At 36.8% G+C, this 20,576-nt stretch overlaps 1 protein-coding gene across 1 annotated transcript in view; it reads left to right on the top strand.

The window, feature by feature from the left end:
• ABCA12 (ATP binding cassette subfamily A member 12) overlaps window positions 1-20,576 on the top strand; it is a 317,047-nt gene that overhangs the window by 94,901 nt on the left and 201,570 nt on the right. The window contains exons 7-11 of the mRNA XM_053698806.1: window positions 1,604-1,737; window positions 4,988-5,091; window positions 6,341-6,447; window positions 11,203-11,314; window positions 14,525-14,639. Of these exons, the coding sequence (XP_053554781.1) occupies window positions 1,604-1,737; window positions 4,988-5,091; window positions 6,341-6,447; window positions 11,203-11,314; window positions 14,525-14,639 (572 nt within the window). The remainder of the gene's footprint in view (window positions 1-1,603; window positions 1,738-4,987; window positions 5,092-6,340; window positions 6,448-11,202; window positions 11,315-14,524; window positions 14,640-20,576) is intronic.

Genomic DNA, 20,576 nt, shown 5'->3' with positions numbered 1-20,576 from the left:
TCCTAGAATTCTTTCACTTATTTATGTACTATAGTATTTCATTGTTTTAAATGTATCATCCACTTTTAATACCAGATTGTGCGCTATTCTTAGCATGGAACAAACTACAAAATAACAATTCCCTGCGCTATCAATTGAGTGTAAAAAAAAAAGATTAATGGCTGATTTTAACTTTTTTTGTGGATAGTTAAAAAAACAAAAACTCCTGATAATAGATTCATTTTTTACTGTTATGTTATTTATTCATTTCTGTGGGGTGGGTGGGGTTAATTTCAGTATTCTCCTGCTTTTTAACTTTTAATTGTGAACTCTGAGAAACTTTGTCATTGAGTTTTCTGGAAGTGAATTTCCTTTTTCTTTTTTTTTTATTGTAAAAATGTATATAAATGTATAAGAGCCAGTGTGCATGTGTAGAGTTTGTAGTCTGACTTCCACCTATATATATTTATACATGTTACAGGATACCACCGCTGGTACTCACTGCTCTCCATGCTTCATGTCCCTTTTCAACTACTAAAAAAACATAAGCAGGGAATCATACATCTTAGTGTTTTAGGAAACTAGTCTCAAAATATGTGCTACCATGAAGCAGTTGATGAGAACTTTAGGAAATAATGTTGTTGACCATGACCATTTTTTGCATTATATATGATGGCTTTTTGCCATTTATGTGTATGTCATTAAACTAAAGGTATTTTCTGAAAGTTCTCACAATTGACTTACCATGCCAAAAATGAAGCTATGCATGAAGAAGCCATGTAAATAGAAGGGGATCAGTGCATTTGCATATCAATTATCATTCTACCTAGGGTCAACTCAAGACATTGGGCCCCATGTACTAAATTGCAGCCGGACAAGGTTTCAGGCTGCAAATGGGCAGTGGACAGTATATGCTCTCTGGATGTACCATTGCACAAGCTTGTGCAATGCAGCCCCCTACTCTCACATAATCTGTTTTACCTCTGCCTACTCAGAGATGGAGGATAAGGTAAGAAGTAGCAAGGGCTCAAAAGCAGCATCCGTTGCTTAATACATTAAGCCCTTTGTGCTACTTGGGTCCAAAAATGAAATGACCCCACACTTCTTCATCCACTACAGTCTAAACCCAATCATAGTCATCAGTTTAAAGATTAACATTTATCAAATTTAAATTTCCCATGACAGCTCATACCCAGCTGTAAAAACTCATACTAAATTAATATCTCCTAAAAACTAACCATAATATGCATTTCTATATTTCTATGCCCCCCCCCCCACGTCAAATGCTACCTGACTCTATCTAATCTCTAATTTTGGAACATTAATCCACCAATCAGAAATATATTATTTTTGTTAACTAAATTAGCAAGTGCATTTTATGCTATCACTCATGTGTAACAGTAGTTACATGTCAGTCTTCATAATTGAAAGAAGCTGGTTGATTTATAGGGGTATATTTATTAATGTGCAAGTGGACATGATACAATGTAGCGTATCATGTCGGCTGCACATCGATAAATACCAAAAGTATAGGCTGTCGCTTTAATATTTAATATTTAATATTGTGCGTAAAGTTAGAGCTTTCTGTAACTTTATCATATTCTGCTGAATTTCTTTCCTTAAGATGCAAATTTTTTCCTGGACTGACATCAGTGCCACAGTAATTAATGTGTCAAATATCATACAAGAGGTACAGGACAACACTGGCCTTTGGGAGATGCTGCTGAAGCTGCCAAGGTGGATTCATGATGTAAAGAGGTGAGGACCAGAGGGTGCTGTGAAGTACATAGCTAAAGCAGTCCAGAAAATTCATAACATTCTGTTCAGCTCTGACAGTAACTCATTACGTTACCCTAAATAGGTCTGATTTGTTCACTTAGAAAAATGCTCATTATGGAGTCTATGTAATTTGAAAAGCCAAAACTTGCCTCGAAAAAGTGTTGAAAACTGAATTGAAAATGGATTGTGATTGCTTAAAACTTTTCGGCCACATAGTAAAAATAGGGCATTTAACAAGGATCCAAAAATTAATTTGTAGTTGTGGAAAAGAATCGAAAAGTTGCTTTTGAGATTGCGTTGAATTGAAAAGTGGTCTTTTGAGGCATTAAAAAAGCCGAAAAGTGATTAATAGATGGACGAACCTCCTATCTCAACATATTTTCCCAAACATTCAATATCTTGACTATCCACTTTGTATATTATTTACTAATCACCAAAATAATACACTAATTGTGAGTCCTTTTCCCAATAGGGCGAAATAATAACTTTAATATATAGGGGTCTATTTAAGAAGCAGCGGATGCTGCCTCCGACCCACTCTGCTTCAGTTCCAGCTGAAGCGGAAGTTAAGAAGCAGCGGTCCTAAGACCGCTGCTCCTTAACTCGTCCGCCACCTCTGAGGTGAGGACAGAAATCCGCCCGGTCGAATACGATCAGGCTGATTTACACCCCCTGATAGCGGCCGATTGGCCACAAATCTGCAGGGGGTGATATTGCACCAGCAGTTCACAAGAACTGCTGGTGCAATGATAAATGCCGAGAGCGTATGCTGTCAGCATTTATCAATGTGTGGCGGACATGATCCGCTATCTTGGATCATGTCCGTCCGCACATTAATAAATGGACCCATAGTATTCTCTTGTTTAAACAACAATCTTGTCTATTGTAGAAGTCTGGTATTTCGGATTATGCTATTCATATAGAATGGAGAAGATACTAGGTTGTCTTAACACCTGTTTTGTACCAGTAATGAATCTGTCTATATCTGATATGTATAGTTTTTGATTCTATGCTTTTCATGTAATGCCTTTATATTTTTCTGAATAAAAAATATATTTGAAACCAATTAAAAAAAAAAAAAGCAGAAAAGGCCTCATCCGATAAATTGTGATCAAGGCCTATATTAGATTTCATAAGACCAGATTACAAGTGGCGTGCTATGTATCGCTTTTGCTCCAGTAAACGTACAAGTTGAATGGTTTGCGTGCAAGCAAAACCCCATAGACTTCAATGGAGTGTTCTGTTTAGAAATAAAGACTTATTGCTCAACCCAACGTGAGTTATCGATATTTCACATTCCAATAGAAGAAAATGTTCTTTTTATTTTTAAATATATATTTCTATATTTATTTATCTGATGATTTTTTTGTAAAATATATACCTATAACTATTTATATATATAAATATATATATATATATATATTAATATATATAGATATAGATATGAGCAGATATATATAGTGTGAGTCTAACCCTTTATTATAAAATATTTATAATGTGTTTAGTGTGCAAGGTCTTCAGTCGTGCTTGCCCGACAAGCGCAAATTTAGATTGTGCTCAGCTGTATGCATTTACTTTCAACTTGTAATACAATCATAAGTTTGCCACTGTGCTAACTTTAGCGCGCCACTTGTAATCTAGCCATAATGTTTTAATTATTAAAGTAATATGCATAATATTTGAATGATGTCCTCATTTTAAATGATACTTTTTTCTTCAAACAGTATTTTGTGACCCATATACAAAGCCACGGGCTCTGTTTGTTTTTTTTAATTACTGTTTTCAGTTTATTCATTGAAATTTAAATTGTAAATATAATTAAATAAAGAAAAATTGTAAATATAATGAAATGTTTAAATATATTAAAGTATTGAACTATATTTAAAAAAATATAAATTATGTGATGTAAAATGCCGGAACCAGAAGGCTAGGCTACTATATTCACTTAAAAGAAACACAATTCAAATTTAATTTAAAATACAGATTTGTTTGAGAATACTTTACAGGTTTTTAATTATATTTGTTTTTAAATACTGAAGAAATAAGAGTACATTTTTGTATCCATAAAGTAAAAGGTTCTGCCATGTTGTAACCTAGGATTCCCTATGTTTAAAAGCCAGTTAAGGCCAGTTAGGACAGTTATAAATGAGCAACTAAAATAATGATCTCAGTGTCCCTTTAACTCTATAGCTGCTATGTTATTGGCAGACAAGGGTTAACAGCTCCTACTACAGACCCAAATAATAAGCACTGTTAAATTATTTACTGTTCAATAGATAACAACAAGCAGACATATACATAAGACATATAGATGCTCTCACTAAAACTGTAGCTCAGCTAATATTTGCATAAGTTTTACGGTGCAGTATTTGATTGGCATCTAGCATTTATTTTTTCTTGCAGGCCTTTAGTACTTTTTTATATAACTTGAAAAATATAATTTTGTTTCTCAAAAATTCACCAGATTTCCAAAATGTAAAAACTTACAGCAAGTGTTCAATGTAGTCATTTCAATTGTACGAAAGATAGCATAGTTATTTATATGTAGTTCATGGCCCCTTAACTGTCAGAAGAAGGAGCCAACTAACCAGCTTCAAAGAAAAGGTAAAGCTGAGTTAACTGATTACTCTTGATAAAAGTTGATATTGGCTAAGCAGTGGTTAGGATGTTGGCAGATAAAAGAAGCCCTGTTTTTTGGACACTTGACATTGAGGCTAAAATTATAGGATTAAAATTCATGCATAGTTAGTGTAACAGTAAAGATGGACTTAGACTATCTAAATGGTTAGGCTGCCTCTTTGGTTAGTATCTAGCTTGGTACTTGGAGAAACAGTAGAGCTAAGCAAGAATCCAGGACTACATTATGTCCTGTTTCTAACGGCCTCACCTTCCGGTTAACTATTTATAGGTCTTTTATAGGCCAGCTATAGGCAAACAGTGGGGCATTTTTGTGCTACTGACTGTCCTATTACCTATTTGGCACAAATTGATTGTGGGTATAAATGTAATCCCTGTTCCTGAAAGTATTGGTAATCTTCATCTCTCGACTATGTCACTGTGGAAATGTGTGCATCTCATTTTCTGCATGTATGATACTCGTAAGTTGTAGGTCACTGTTGACTCACTGATGATTTTGTTTGCAGGTCTCTTGATTAATTTCTGATACATACATAACAAAATGACTCTAATGTTACTTTAATAAATATCATTCTTACTTTCTGTCTTTTAGTTTTATTTCGGAGTGGGAGACTATTCTAAACATTACCACAAGATGGCCAGTAATATCGGAATTGCAATCCTGCATAAAATACATCTTAGTCGTTAAAAGACAAGGTAAATGGAAATATTTTCTGGGTACAAAGTATTCCATTCTCATATGATAGCAAACATTGGAACTGATCAAGATCTATTTTAAAATGATCTGCATGTTATGAGTTATTTTCAATGTCAACACAATTAGCCATTTTCATTATCTATTAGAAATACTTTTTAGATTATCAGTTTGTTGAAAACTGTCCCTATACATGCGCCAGTCCTGTTTATTCTAATCACAGTCCAAATTCTCTATACTTAACAACACATTTATAGGGTCATTTTTTTACTTATCGATTGCCACATTTAGAAAGGTTTGATAAAACCACAGACAACTTAATAATAAACACTTTTACACTAATAGAAATAAGCAAAACTCATAACCCAACAAACACCCCTGCCCACTGCACCCATAATACACCTGTTCAAATCCCCTAAAAACATGAAACATATCGGTATGGTTTTGGAACAGCATCACTACACATTATAAAAAGAGTGCAATGAACATACAGGCGCGTCAACCTGTGAAGAAATTAATAAACCCCAACATGCTATATTGCTTGCCTTTAATCATGTACAGTTTTTTTAATTACATATTCAAGAGATTAATTGTTGTTTTCAGGAGGTAACAATTTTGAGCTGGAGTATTATCAGTAAAAGCATTTTGTAACTTTATTCACACATTAATAATATTGGCCAACGCTCAGAAATTGTTATCTGACAAAAAACAAGAACAAGATTGTGATCAACGACATATTCTGAAGAATAATATTTACATACTAAAATCAGAATTAAAGTAATATTAATTATTCCAATCCAGAAAAAGAACAAAATGATAGGCAGAAATATTTAGCTAAATATCAGTTGTAATAGTATGAAACATATTTTTAGATTTAAGCTATTGGAAATTTTACCAACGTGGTCCGATAAATTGTTTTGTATCCCAACATTGTTTTAGTGGGATTGGAAATAGAATTAGTGATCAAACAAAAGTATTTTACAGATAACATTAAAAAGAATAATATAAATGAGTATAAGGCCTAAAACAGAACAGGGTCCCATGTCACTCTTTTGTTTTAGTTATTAATATATAAATTTGCAAAAATGCTTATCTGCTGTGCTGAAAGTAGTAATAGGACTCAAATGAAAGCAGCCAGGTCAGATAAATGAAGAAGGTCCCATACTGGTTGAGTTCTTATACCTATGCTTTACCATTTGTCATATCAGGTAGATCTGTTTCTTCATGGAATAATCTTTCTTTTTTTTTCAGTTGAAATTCAGAACATTTCTTTTAGTAACAATGAGTCAGACCTGATGGGGACTTTGGAAGATCCTTCCCTGATCAGCAAGAAGAACGCCTGTGTTGCTTTATACCAGGTGAGGACCTATTGACTGAACCAAATCTTTATTTAGTTAGCACTTCCAGTTTCAGAGTTCTGCTTGGTTATCACGTCAAGAAGAAAAAATAAACGCCTTTGAAAGATGTAGACCAATAGCTACTGTAAATACCGTACAATAATATTGTACTTTCAGTGAAATCTGATTTTGCAACTTTGTAATGAAACTGAAAGATTATAAGGAGTCTCCTTAAAGGATAGAAAACTTAAATGTTTGTGATACAGATAGAACTTGTAATTAAAAAAAACATCTTTCACATTGTTGTGTCCTTTTTTGACATAGAGGCCCCAATTTATCAAAGGTCTTGCGGACCTGATCCGACACTGCGGATCAGGTCCGCAAGACCTCGCTAAATGCGGAGAGCAATACCCTCTCCGCATTTAACATTGCACCAGCAGCTCACAAGAGCTGCTGGTGCAACGCCGCCCCCTGCTGACTCACGGCCAATGGGCCGCCAGCAGGGAGGTGTCAATCAACCCGATCGTATTCGATCGGGTTGATTTAGGGCGATTCCTGTCCGCCTGCTCAGAGCAGGCGGACAGGGTTATGGAGCAGCGGTCTTTAGACCGCTGCTTCATAAGTTGTGTTTCTGGCGAGTCTGAAGACTCACCAGAAACACGACACTTCAAACTCCGTATGGAGCTTGATAAATGGGCCTGTTAGTTCCTTTCCATGACAGCATATTGAGGTAGTCACAGGTATCTGTAGCACAATATGTATAACATTATTGCAAGCGTTGCTGCAAACACAACTACCATATAGTGATCAAGGCATGTGCACACTCTTAAAAGAATATGTAATTCAGATAGGGCATACATTTTTTTTAAAGTTTCCAATTTGTGTAGTTCCCATGATATTCTTTTGTGAAGCGAGTCTGGAGCACTGCGTGGCAGGAAATAGTGCTGCCATCTTGTGCTCTTGCAAATATATCACATTCTTGCAAAACTGCAGCCATATAGTGCTCCAGACATGTGCACACTTCTGAGCTTATGTCACTGTTGTTCAACAAAAGATACTAAGAGAATGAAGAAAACTTGATAATAGAAGTAAATGAGAAAGTTATTTAAAATGGCATGCTCTATTTGATTCATTAAAGAAAAAAAAATGGGTTTCCTGTCCCTTTAAACTTTCCATGAGTATGCACAGTAAATATGTGGATGTACACTAGTCTAGATGAAAACAGTTCTCTATATTCAAACGTACAGTCAAAAGTCCATAACAGAAGGGGGGTTAGACAACAGTCTGATGCATTTTATTTGATGATCTGCCAGCACCTCTCTTCATCAGAGACTGTGATACAAGTGTGTTGAGATCAACCTTTAAAGGGACATGAAACCCAATTTTTTTCTGTCATGGTTCAGATAGAGCATACAATTTTATACAACTTTCTAATTTACTTCTATTATCTAATTAGATTTGTTCTTTTGTATCCTTTGTTGAAAAGCATACCTAGGTACGCTCAGGAGCTGGGAGCTATCTCCTGATTGGTGGCTGCACATATATACCTCTTTTCATTGGCTTACTGATGTCTTCAGCTAGCTCCCAGTAGTGCATTGCTGCTCCTTCAATAAAGGATATCAAGAGATTAAAGCAAAGTTAGATAAACTAATGCTTCAAAAGATTTGTAGATTTCATATTATATGTATACTTATACTATTTATATAATTCTTTAGTTTATAATAAAACAACCAAATCATTATTAATTTAAGATATGAACATGGACTCTATAAAGCTGTGTATAGGTAAGGTTTTGTAGCCATATAGTATTAATTTGTACTCAAAGCCACCATTTAGGGCTAGATTATTAGTGGAGCGCTAATTTATCTCCCCCCACAAATGGGAAAATTTGCCAGTTTGTGGGCGCGAAATAAATAATCAGCCATTACAAGTAGCTGGTTATTGCTACCAACTTCTAATACCAGCGCACATTAGGGTGCACTGGTATTACTCAGTGCTGCGCAAAAATTGCTTTCATGAAAGAGATATTTAGCGATCCACTAGTAATCTGGCCCTTAAAGGGACACTGAACTCAATTTTTTTTCTTTCTCTATTAGATAGAGCATGCAATTTTAAGCAATTTTCTCATTTACTCCTATTATCAAATTTTCTTCATTCTCTTGGTATCTTTATTTAAAAAGCAAGAATGTAAGTTTAGATGCTGGCCCATTTTTGGTGAACAACCTGGGTTATTTTTGCTGATTGGTGGATAAATTCACCCAGCAATAAACAAGAGCTGTCCATTGTTCTGAACCAAAAATTGTCTGGCTTCTTAGCTTAGAATTCTTTTTTCAAATAAAGATAGCAAGAGATTGAAGAAAAATTGATAATAGGAGTAAATTAGAAGGTTGCTTAAAATTGCATGCTCTGTCAGAATCACAAATGAAAATGTTTTGGTTTCAGTGTCCCTTTAATGTTTTATATGGAAAAGGAGTTAGGTTTCAACAATTAATACCAATAATGAAATTTGATAATAGAAGTAAATTGGAAAGATGATTTTTTTTAAAGGACAATTAAATACAGTATGACTGCATAATAAAAAAGCAATGCAAAATCCTTTAGTCTGAATTTCAAATGAGTAGTAGTTAGTTTCATTTTCCTTCCCTCTGCATCATGTGACAGCCATCAGCCAATCACAAAATATATATACGTATATATTGTGAATTATTGCACATGCTCAGTAGGAGCTGGTGTGCTTATAAAAGATTGTGCACATTTTGATAATGGAAGTGAATAAGAATGTTTAGTTTTGATTCCAATGTCACTTTAACAAATGGAGGTTTTATAATCAAATAACACATATTTGTTTTGTAATAGTGCACTGACTATATAGTTGACAATATATAATTACAGTACCACACACAAAATGCCTAAATGAGCTACAGATTTGCAGCATTTTTAGGTTACAGAATTTGTTTTTTTGGGGCCTCTCTAGGGAGTGTGGGGCAAACTCATTTTTTTTTAAAAGCAAGAGGTGTGTAATGTTCCTTCAGGTAGTTTATAACCTTGCTCAACATAGATTAAAGTGAATATGGGAAACACATAGACCTGCCACCTAGCTGCTGTTTTCCTCACATGGCTGGTATTTTTAAGGTTCAAGTCCATGTTGATAATGAAGAATAAATATGGAAACAAAAAAAAAAATTTTGGTAAAACTTCTAAACTTGTGGGATTCTAATTTGAAATAAATTATTGTTTAAAATCTGTCCTAGAAATGTTAGTCTCTGAGTATGTATAATTATGTATGCAAATCTATACTAATTAGCAAGGTCACAACTCTAGAGACACAAAAGGAGAGAGCATAAAGAAATAAGCCTACGTGACCAGGCAGGGTGGCTAAACCATTGCACAGCATAAGATAAGAATACTTAAACCTTATGTCCTTGAGATTTATAATATGCAGCCCATTACAACAGAGACATTAAATTAGTTGATGTGTCTAATGTTAAATACAAGCTTGCTGCACACTCAGAGATATAAAGTTATACCCCTATAGTATTCATCTACTTTACTTAATTGGCTCCTTGCTTAGACATTACTAATTAATGGATGTATTTGAATATACACACAAGGGATGGATAAAATGAAGCTGCAAGGTCTAGGAATTAATATTCATTTTACTTAAAATATATAGCATTTGGTTGTGAGAACAATAATCGCTTATTTCCTTTATGAGCTACCTGACTGCTGAACTAATGAATATATCTTATTGAAAGGACCTGTTTTTATCAACAATTCTAAAAGGTGTGCTTCATGGTAGTTTTTTTGTCAACATGTTTGCAATGAAGTCTATATTAAAATGAATAAGATTGTAGGCAGATATTCTTTAAGTTGCTTTCTCACATAAAATAATCAATACTCCTTTAGTAAAAAAGCAAAATTGTTAAATCATTGTTAAACATGAAAAGAAACAGATTGTGTAAAAAAAACAAAAAAAAACCAACAAACTACTTGCAAGATGAGCACTTAGAAATTTTTATTGTAGCCACTGCTGTCAGGGAAAATAGAGAGCAGACATGGGGGTAGGTTTATGAAGCAGGGAATGCTGCAATCTACCCCCGTAGTTTCCAGATCGCTGGAAAAAAGAGTTAAGACGCAGTGGTCGTAAGAGGTGGCGGATAGCAATCATCCCGATCGGATACGATCGGGATGATTGACACCTCCTGCTAGCAGCTGATTGGCCGCGAATCTGCAGGGGGCGGCATTGCACAAGCATTTCACTAGGAATGCTTGTGCAATGTTAAGTGCCGACATGCATATGCTGTCTGCATTTAGGGATGTCGGGCAGACATGATCCACTACAGTGGATCATGTCCGTCCGACATTTAGTAAATCGGCCCCATGTTTTGAACTTAAGTTGTATTTTGCCTCTTTTGAGCATGAGCAAAACAGAATTACCATCTCATGTTACTCTAGCAGATTTATGACATCACGCTAGATAACCCTTCCTGTAGAGACCCCAGCCTCCTTGTGAGGCAGTGACCAGACGTAATGGACGCTGCACAAATGAAGTTAAAACAGACTGTTTAATATCCCTTTCACTTTTGCTGTGAAGTTTTTGGATTTATGCATATGTGTCTTTAAATCAGTTTCTATGTCTCACTCATCATGTAGGGGAACAACTGACAGGGAGGGTACATATGGGTTTAAGGATAATGAGTATCATTGAGTGGGAATTATTGTAATTTGTTAATGAACTTGTTGCTGTAATATTAACATACCGTATTTATTCATTAGAGACTTCCTTGTGCAGTTGGGACTGGACAGTGCTGGGCAGGAGAGAAGTTTGCCACAGATATTTTGCTTTGGCTAGTGACCTCCTTGAGTGATGGGACAGCTAACAACAAGTGTAAGTGACAGTCTCACTACCATGAACACAAGAAGTGGAACAAATACAACATACATACAGGCATAACAGAAAAGAAAAACTGACATTGAAGGCACATGACAAAATTGTAGAAAACATACACTCCAAACGCAACAACAAAAAAACAGATGAAGCCCTCAGTGATAACTCACAACATAACTACAAAAACCTTGCATAGGAGCAGTGCAGTGAAAGCAACTCCCTCTATACTCATATTACCCCCTTCTTCTTTATCTCCAGTTAGTTCGTCACTTTCCCTGTATTGCTGTAAAAGATAAATAATAATAACTAACTGCTAATATAATGTATTCCTCCCTGCAATGAATGTGGGGGTATTGGGTTTTCACACATATTTTTTTTTTATAAGATAATTTCTTGTTTTGTCAAACATTCATACCAGGCTTTGGCAGTGGTCTAAATGTTAGCACTGAACTCTCCTCCCCCTTTCCCTTTGTCTTACTGGGAATACATGTAGTAAAAAAACCAGGAGTTAATTCAGAGATACTACACTCAAACTCTTTGCTAATCCCAAAAATGTGATTAAACCTCTAAAAACCACCTCAAAATAAAAACTGGAAAAAAGGGGGGGGGGGGGATAACGCTAAAAAAGCTCAGAGTGAAAAGTGGAATGTTGGTGTAATACACCTAATATTAAGATAGTTACAAAATTGTAAAATAATAAATATTATAGCCTAATGTGAGATGTTAACAGTTGACTTCCGATTAACTATAATACAAAGGAGCAAAAACGTGGTCAATCAGATTGGGTAAAAAGTGACCGTGATTCCTACAATATCCTCCGTTAATCTAACAGTGTGATTGGCCTTTAATTAAGTCAGTGTCTCAAATTTAAAGCACTAGGACCCAGTGATATGTTCTGGATCGAACGCCGCAAAAATATCTCTCAGAAAACCAATTTAGTAATAAAACAAATTTATTAATAAAATGCAAAAGAATATGTTTATTCTAAAATAGTCTAAAAAGTTACAGACCAATTGCGATTCAATTGAAATACTAAAATCTGTAATCTCGATACTGATGCCGGCATCTAAAATATCAGCTAAAATACAGTACATAAAATATACAATACAACTGCATTTATACAATATAACTAGTGTGTATTATAACTTTGTAACTTATATATACCTAGTAATTGGTGGCTTAATAAGAACGAAAGAATTGTAACAAATCTTATATAAGAGGTTCCGGTTAAATACATGTGATACCAATCCCAATACATGTGATATATCCTAGTGCTTTAAATTTGAGACACTGACTTAATTAAAGGCCAATCACACTGTTTGATTAACGGAGGATATTGTAGGAATCACGGTCACCCCGTCTGATTGACCACGTTTTTGCTCCTTTGTATTACAGCTAATCGGAAGTCAACTGTTAACATCTCACATTAGGCTATAATATTTATTATTTTACAATTTTGTAACTATCTTAATATTAGGTGTATTACACAAACATTCCACTTTTCACTCTGAGCTTTTTTAGCGCTATCCCACCCCCCCACCCTTTTTCTGGGAATGCATGTACATTGGTTGAAGAGTTAAATTTGGATAAGTGTTAATCTAATTCTTAGGGGCCGATTTATCATGGCCCGAATAGGGCCAGATACATCTGTTTCCGCGCGAGCCTTCAGGCTCACCTGAAACAGGAGTTCAGAAGCAGCGGTCTTAAGACCGTTACTCCTTAACTCTTGCGCGACCTCTGAGGCGGCGTACAGCAATTCACCAATCACATACGATCGGGTTGATTGACACCCCCTGCTAGCGACCGATTAAATGCTTACATAGTATGCTGTTGGTATTCAACGATGTCGGGCGGACATGATCGCTACAGCGGATCATGTCCGTCTGACTCTTAATAAATCAGCCTCTTAGTTTTTATATCAATGCTGGGGTCTCTAAGTAATTATAGGGACACTTAGAATATTAAACGGACATTAAACAATGACTAAATGCTAGACATAATAATGTATTCAAAGATATAATTACTCATAGGGGCATATTTATCAAGCTCGCTCGGAAACAGAAGTTATGAAGCAGCGGTCTAAAGACCGCGGCTCCATAACTTGTCCACCTGCTCTGAGGCCACGAACAGAAGTCAACCCGATCGAATACGATCAGGTTGATTAATACCCCCTGCTAGTGGCCGATTGGCCGCAAATCTGCAGGAGGCGGCATTGCACCAGCAGTTCACAAGAACTGCTGGTGCAACGATAATTCCTGACATGTTGTCGGCATTTATCGATGTGCGGCGGACATGGTACGCTAATTCGTATCATATCCGCTCTCACATTGATAAATAGGCCCCATAGAATAATATCTGGATGCACATTTTTGAAAATATATTGTTTAATTTAGGATATAGAGGCCTATTTAATAACGGTCTTGCGGACCTGATCCGACAGTGCGGATCAGGTCTGCAAGACCTCGCTGAATGCGGAGAGCAATACGCTTTCCATATTCAGCATTGCACCAGCAGCTCTTGTGAGCTGCTGGTGCAACGCCGCCCCCTGCAGACTCGTGGCCAATGGGCCACCAGCAGGGAGGTGTCAATCAACCCGATCGTACTCAATCAGGTTGAATTGCGACGATTCCTGTCCGCCTGCTCAGGGCAGGCTGACAGGGCTATGAAGCAGCGGTCTTTAGACCGCTGCTTCATAACTGCTGTTTCTGGCGAGTCTGAAGACTCACCAGAAACACGGGCCCACAAGCTCCATACAGAACTTGATAAATGGACCTCAAAGACTTTGAGTCAAAGTGTAAAATTTAAGTGTACATAAAGTAATGTCTGACACCAAAAGTAATGTCTGACACCATGTTGTAGGTTTAAAAACCTGTTATTTTATTCTTATTGCCTCTGCTTAGGCCTGTTAGGGACAGTTATAAATGAGCTCCTAGATTTACTATCTCACAGTTTTTAATGTCCCTTTAAGGATATACTGGTAACTTGCAGAAGCTGCAGGTAAAGGGATGTAGGCTTTATTATTACTACACACATTCTGATCACTTGTGAGCTAGTGGCTTTACCATAATGCTTATCAGTAATACTGATATTGCTGGAAAAGTTACCAGCTCAGTTATGATTTTATACTGTTTTTGTTGCCGCACATTTAGTATAAATACAGCTATTTTATTACAGACATCTTTATCTGAATGTGAATTTGTCCTTACACAGGTATTTTCAGTGGCACAAGTCTGATCTGCAATACTTCAGTCAGCTGGGAATATCTGGTCCAAAGTATATTCAGAATACAGAAAGAAGCTACCTCGGATCCAACGGCTCCACTAAGGTACTATATTTTAATATCAGCAAATAAAGCATAATACACAAAGGAGGAGGTAAAACTGCATGGTCAAGTCACATACGAAACAAAAAGGTTATAATGCTATTATTGGACAGAGAAGAATTTTGACATGGTATAATTAAAATATTTATCCAGATAAGAATGTTGTATAGAAATCATGTAATCAGCCCATGTATTTCATTTTGTATGTGCTGAATAATCCTACTTTTTCTTCCCAGCTTGGAGGAGTTTTATCCAAAAAAGCTGTGGGTGTTGTTCCTATCTATAAATGAACAATGAATTCTTACTAAGAATTTTTTATTTCTTTTTTAACAATTTAAATTACTGCTGTTGTATTTGTTGCACACAATGGCATAGATTTATAGATACTTTTGAGGTTGCCAATCACGTTTGACATTCATTGAGCATTGTGTCAGGTATCTTTTCCAGCATTTCATTTGTAGTCATTACTGACATAAACATGTATAGCTGTGCTGTTAAGTGCCCAATACTTGATATCACACACAGCAAACGTCAACCAAAAGCAATGTGGAAAAATAACAATTACAACCGCCAACACATAGGAAACACACTTGCAAAACGGTTTATGTAGATGTTTTTAATTGTGAAATATTCACATACATTTTGTTATAATAAAGTAGTCTTGATGGATAGTACAAAAGTTGTGCATTTCAGGTTATACTGGAGACTTGGGGCTCCATGTACGAAACAGCGAAAGCTGCTCTAAAACCCTTGCAGGGCAGGTTCACACATGCAAGCCTGCTTCCCGTAATTTAAGAAGCAGCAGTCATTAGGTGGCAAAGAGAAATCACTCTGAACTCACTTGGGGTGATTGACAGACTCTTCTCATGTGTGATTTGTCGTTCAAGTAAAGGGACGGCATTACAAACTCATCAGAGTGTATAATGAGGCATACGGAAAAATAGACCTGCTGCCCATAGGCTTCTCTCCACTCCAGTTAATACGTGGGGCTTTTGGTCAGGATTTTCACCTGCACTTGGGGCCAGCGTGTGATGTACATAAAGGATCACTTGTCCATGTGAAGCTAAAAAGGCTGTCTCATTTTTTATTTTTCTATAATTTCTCTTTAACTGTTCTTATTTTTCCTATTCTGCTTATGTTAGAATGGATTGTTTAGTAGATGGAGTTTTTTGTTAGTTTGTTCTATTAAGGTTTGAGGGGGTTAAACACATAGGAGCCGATTTATCATGGCCTGAATAGGGCTGTATACCCCTGTTTCCGTGCGAACCTTCAGGCTCGCTGGAAACAGGAGTTAAGAAGCAGCGGTCTTAAGACCGCTGCTCCTTAACTCATTCGCTGTCTCTGAGGCATCCCCTGATAGCGGCCGCAAATCTTCAGGGGGCGCATTGCACAAGCAGTTCATCAGAACTGCTTGTGCAATGTTAAATGCTGACAACGTATGCTGTCGGCATTCAGCAATCCAGGGCAGACATGATTCGCTATTTATAGTTTGATAAATCTTCCCCATAGATTTGCTAGCGGCTAGATTTAGAGTTTGGCGGCCAAAGGGGTGCGTTAGCTACGCTTGCTTTTTTTCTCCCGCACCTTTTAAATACCGCTGGTATTTAGAGTTCACAGAAGGGCTGGGTTTTCAGTGCGTTAGGCTCCAAAAAGGGAGCGTAGAGCATAATTTAACGCCACTGCAACTCTAGATACCAGTGGTGCTTACGGACGCGGCCAGCTTCAAAAACGTGCTCGTGCACGATATCCCCATAGAAAACAATGGAGCAGTTTGAGCTGAAAAAAAACCTAACACCTGCAAAAAAGCAGCGTTCAGCTCTTAACGCAGCCCCATTGTTTTCTATGGGGAAACACTTCCTACGTCTGCACCTAACACTCTAACATGTACCCCGAGTCTAAACACCCCTAGCCTTACACTTATTAACCCCTAATCTGCCGCCCCCGCTATCGCTGACACCTGCATATTTTTTTTTAACCCCTAATCTGCCGCTCCGTATACCGCCGCTACCTACATTATTCCTATGTACCCCTAATCTGCTGCCCCTAACACCGCCGACCCCTATATTATATTTATTAACCCCTAATCTGCCCCCCACAACGTCGCCGCCAGCTACCTACAATAATTAACCCCTAATCTGCCGATCGGAGCTCACCGCTACTCTAATAAATTGTTTAACCCCTAAAGCTAAGTCTAACCCTAAACCTAACACCGCCCTAAGTTAAATATAATTTTTATCTAACGAAATAAATTAACTCTTATTAAATAAATTATTCCTATTTAAATCTAAATACTTACCTGTAAAATAAACCCTAATATAGCTACAATATAAATTATAATTATATTGTAGATATTTTAGGATTAATATTTATTTTACAGGCAACTTTGTATTTATTTTAACCAGGTACAATAGCTATTAAATAGTTAAGAACTATTTAATAGCTACCTAGTTAAAATAATTACAACATTACCTGTAAAATAAATCCTAACCTAAGTTACAATTAAACCTAACACTACAATAACCATAAATTAATTAAATAAAATACCTACAATTATCTACAATTAAACCTAACACTACACTATCAATAAATAAATTAAATTAAATTCCTACAAATAAATACAATTAAATAAACTAACTAAAGTACAAAAAATAAAAAAGAACTAAGTTACAAAAAATAAAAAAATATTTACAAACATAAGAAAAATATTACAACAATTTTAAACTAATTACACCTACTCTAAGCCCCCTAATAAAATAACAAAGACCCCCAAAATAAAAAAATGCCCTACCCTATTCTAAATTACAAAAGTTCAAAGCTCTTTTACCTTACCAGCCCTTAAAAGGGCCCTTTGCGGGGCATGCCCCAAAGAATTCAGCTCTTTTGCCTGTAAAAAAAAAACATACAATTCCCCCCCCCAACATTACAACCCACCACCCACATACCCCTAATCTAACCCAAACCCCCCTTAAATAAACCTAACACTAAGCCCCTGAAGATCTTCCTACCTTGTCTTCACCATGCCAGGTATCACCGATCGTTCCAGGCTCCAAAATCTTCATCCAAGCCCAAGCGGGGGCTGGCAATCCATAATCCAGCGGCTGAAGAGGTCCAGAAGAGGCTCCGAAGTCTTCATCCTATCCGGGAAGAAGAGGCGATCCGGACCGGCAACCATCTTGATCCAAGCGGCATCTTCTATCTTCATCCGATGATGACCGGCTCCATCTTGAAGACCTCCACCGCGGACCCATCTTCTTCCGACGACTTCCCAACGAATGACGGTTCCTTTAAGGGACGTCATCCAAGATGGCGTCCCTCGAATTCCGATTGGCTGATAGGATTCTATCAGCCAATCGGAATTAAGGTAGAAAAATGGAATCAGCCAATCAGAATCAAGTTCAATCCGATTGGCTGATTCAATCAGCCAATCAGATTGAGCTCGCATTCTATTGGCTGTTCCGATCAGCCAATAGAATGCGAGCTCAATCTGATTGGCTGATCGGATCAGCCAATCGGATTGAACTTAATTCTGATTGGCTGATTCCATCAGCCAATCAGAATTTTCCTACCTTAATTCCGATTGGCTGATAGAATCAGCCAATCGGAATTCGAGGGACGCCATCTTGGATGACGTTCCTTAAAGGAACCGTCATTTGTCGGGAAGTCGTCGGAAGAAGAAGATGGTTCCGCGGTGGAGGTCTTCAAGATGGAGCCGGTCGTCATCGGATGAAGATAGAAGATGCCGCTTGGATCAAGATGGTTGCCGGTCCGGATCGCCTCTTCTTCCCGGATAGGATGAAGACTTCGGAGCCTCTTCTGGACCTCTTCAGCCGCCGGATTATGGATCGCCAGCCCCCGCTTGGGCTTGGATGAAGATTTTGGAGCCTGGAACGATCGGTGATACCTGGCATGGTGAAGACAAGGTAGGAAGATCTTCAGGGGCTTAGTGTTAGGTTTATTTAAGGGGGGTTTGGGTTAGATTAGGGGTATGTGGGTGGTGGGTTGTAATGTTTGAACTTTTGTAATTTAGAATAGGGTAGGGCATTTTTTTATTTTGGGGGTCTTTGTTATTTTATTAGGGGGCTTAGAGTAGGTGTAATTAGTTTAAAATTGTTGTAATTTTTTTCTAATGTTTGTAAATATTTTTTTATTTTTTGTAACTTAGTTCTTTTTTATTTTTTGTACCTTAGTTAGTTTATTTAATTGTATTTATTTGTTGGAATTTTATTTAATTTATTTATTGATAGTGTAGTGTTAGGTTTAATTGTAGATAATTGTAGGTATTTTATTTAATTAATTTATTGATAGTGTAGTGTTAGGTTTAATTGTAATTTAGGTTAGGATTTATTTTACAGGTAATTTTGTAATTATTTTAACTAGGTAGCTATTAAATAGTTCTTAACTATTTAATAGCTATTGTACCTAGTTAAAATAAATACAAAGTTACCTGTAAAATAAATATAAATCCTAAAATAGCTATAATATAATTATAATTTATATTGTAGCTATATTAGGGTTTATTTTACAGGTAAGTATTTAGCTTTAAATAGGAATAATTTATTTAATAAGAGTTAATTTATTTCGTTAGATTTAAATTTTATTTAACTTAGGGGGGTGTTAGTGTTAGGGTTAGACTTAGCTTTAGGGGTTAATACATTTATTACAGTAGCGGCGAGATTTGGTCGGCAGATTAGGGGTTAATAATTGAAGTTAGGTGTCGGCGATGTTAGGGAGGGCAGATTAGGGGTTAATACTATTTATTATAGGGTTATTGAGGCGGGAGTGAGGCGGATTAGGGGTTAATAACTTTATTATAGTAGCGGTGCGGTCCCCTTGGCAGATTAGGGGTTAATAAGTGTAGGCAGGTGGAGGCGACGTTGAGGGGGGCAGATTAGGGGTTAATAAATATAATATAGGGGTCTGCGGTGTTAGGCTGCAGCAGTTCAGGGGTACATAGCTATAATGTAGGTGGCAGCGGTGTACGGAGCGGCAGATTAGGGGTTAATAATAATATGCAGGGGTCAGCGATAGCGGGGGCGGTAGATTAGGGGTTAATAAATATAATATAGGGGTCGGCGGTGTTAGGGGTAGCAGATTAGGGGTTCATAGGGATAATGTAGGTGGCAGCAGTGTGCGGTCGGCAGATTTGGGGTTAAAAAATTTTAATAGAGTGGCGGCGATGTGGGGGGACCTCGGTTTAGGGGTACATAGGTAGTTTATGGGTGTTAGTGTACTTTAGAGCACAGTAGTTAAGAGCTTTATGAACCGGCGTTAGCCCAGAAAGCTCTTAACTACTGACTTTTTTCTGCGGCTGGAGTTTCGTCGTTAGATTTCTAACGCTCACTTCAGCCACGACTCTAAATACCGGCGTTAGAAAGATCCCATTGAAAAGATAGGATACGCAATTGACGTAAGGGGATCTGCGGTATGGAAAAGTCGCGGCTGGAAAGTGAGCGTTAGACCCTTTAATGACTGGCTCCAAATACCAGAGGGCGGTAAAAACCAGCGTTAGAGGCTACCGCCCAACTCTAAATCTAGGCCTAGGTTAGTAGTGGTAACCTTTCTTTTATGATTCATATAGAGCATCAAATTTAAACAACTTTTCAATTTCTTTTTATTATCAAATTTGCTTCATTCACAAAGCTAACAGAGTCAATTACAAAATGCTCTTTCCCAAACTCATTCTGCTGTCTGATTAGTGATATGGGAGATTAGTGATATGTTACAAATCAGGAGAGGTGGATGACTGTTGTGAGATTCCTACAAATTCTTCACTATTATATCACACAACCATCTGCTCTGTACACCCCACATAAAGTTATAAAACATATTTCAAGCATAAACATACAATTTAAGGAAGTGTGTGGGAAGTGTAAATGAAATACAAAAATATGTCTAAATGTGCTCTGGGGCCTTACCTTGAACTGCAGCTTTTATCTACCA

Source organism: Bombina bombina, chromosome 1 (assembly GCF_027579735.1).
Source record: "Bombina bombina isolate aBomBom1 chromosome 1, aBomBom1.pri, whole genome shotgun sequence".
NCBI lineage: Eukaryota > Metazoa > Chordata > Amphibia > Anura > Bombinatoridae > Bombina > Bombina bombina.
Note: the sequence above shows the minus strand (reverse complement) of the source record. Positions and strands in the feature narration are given on the sequence as shown.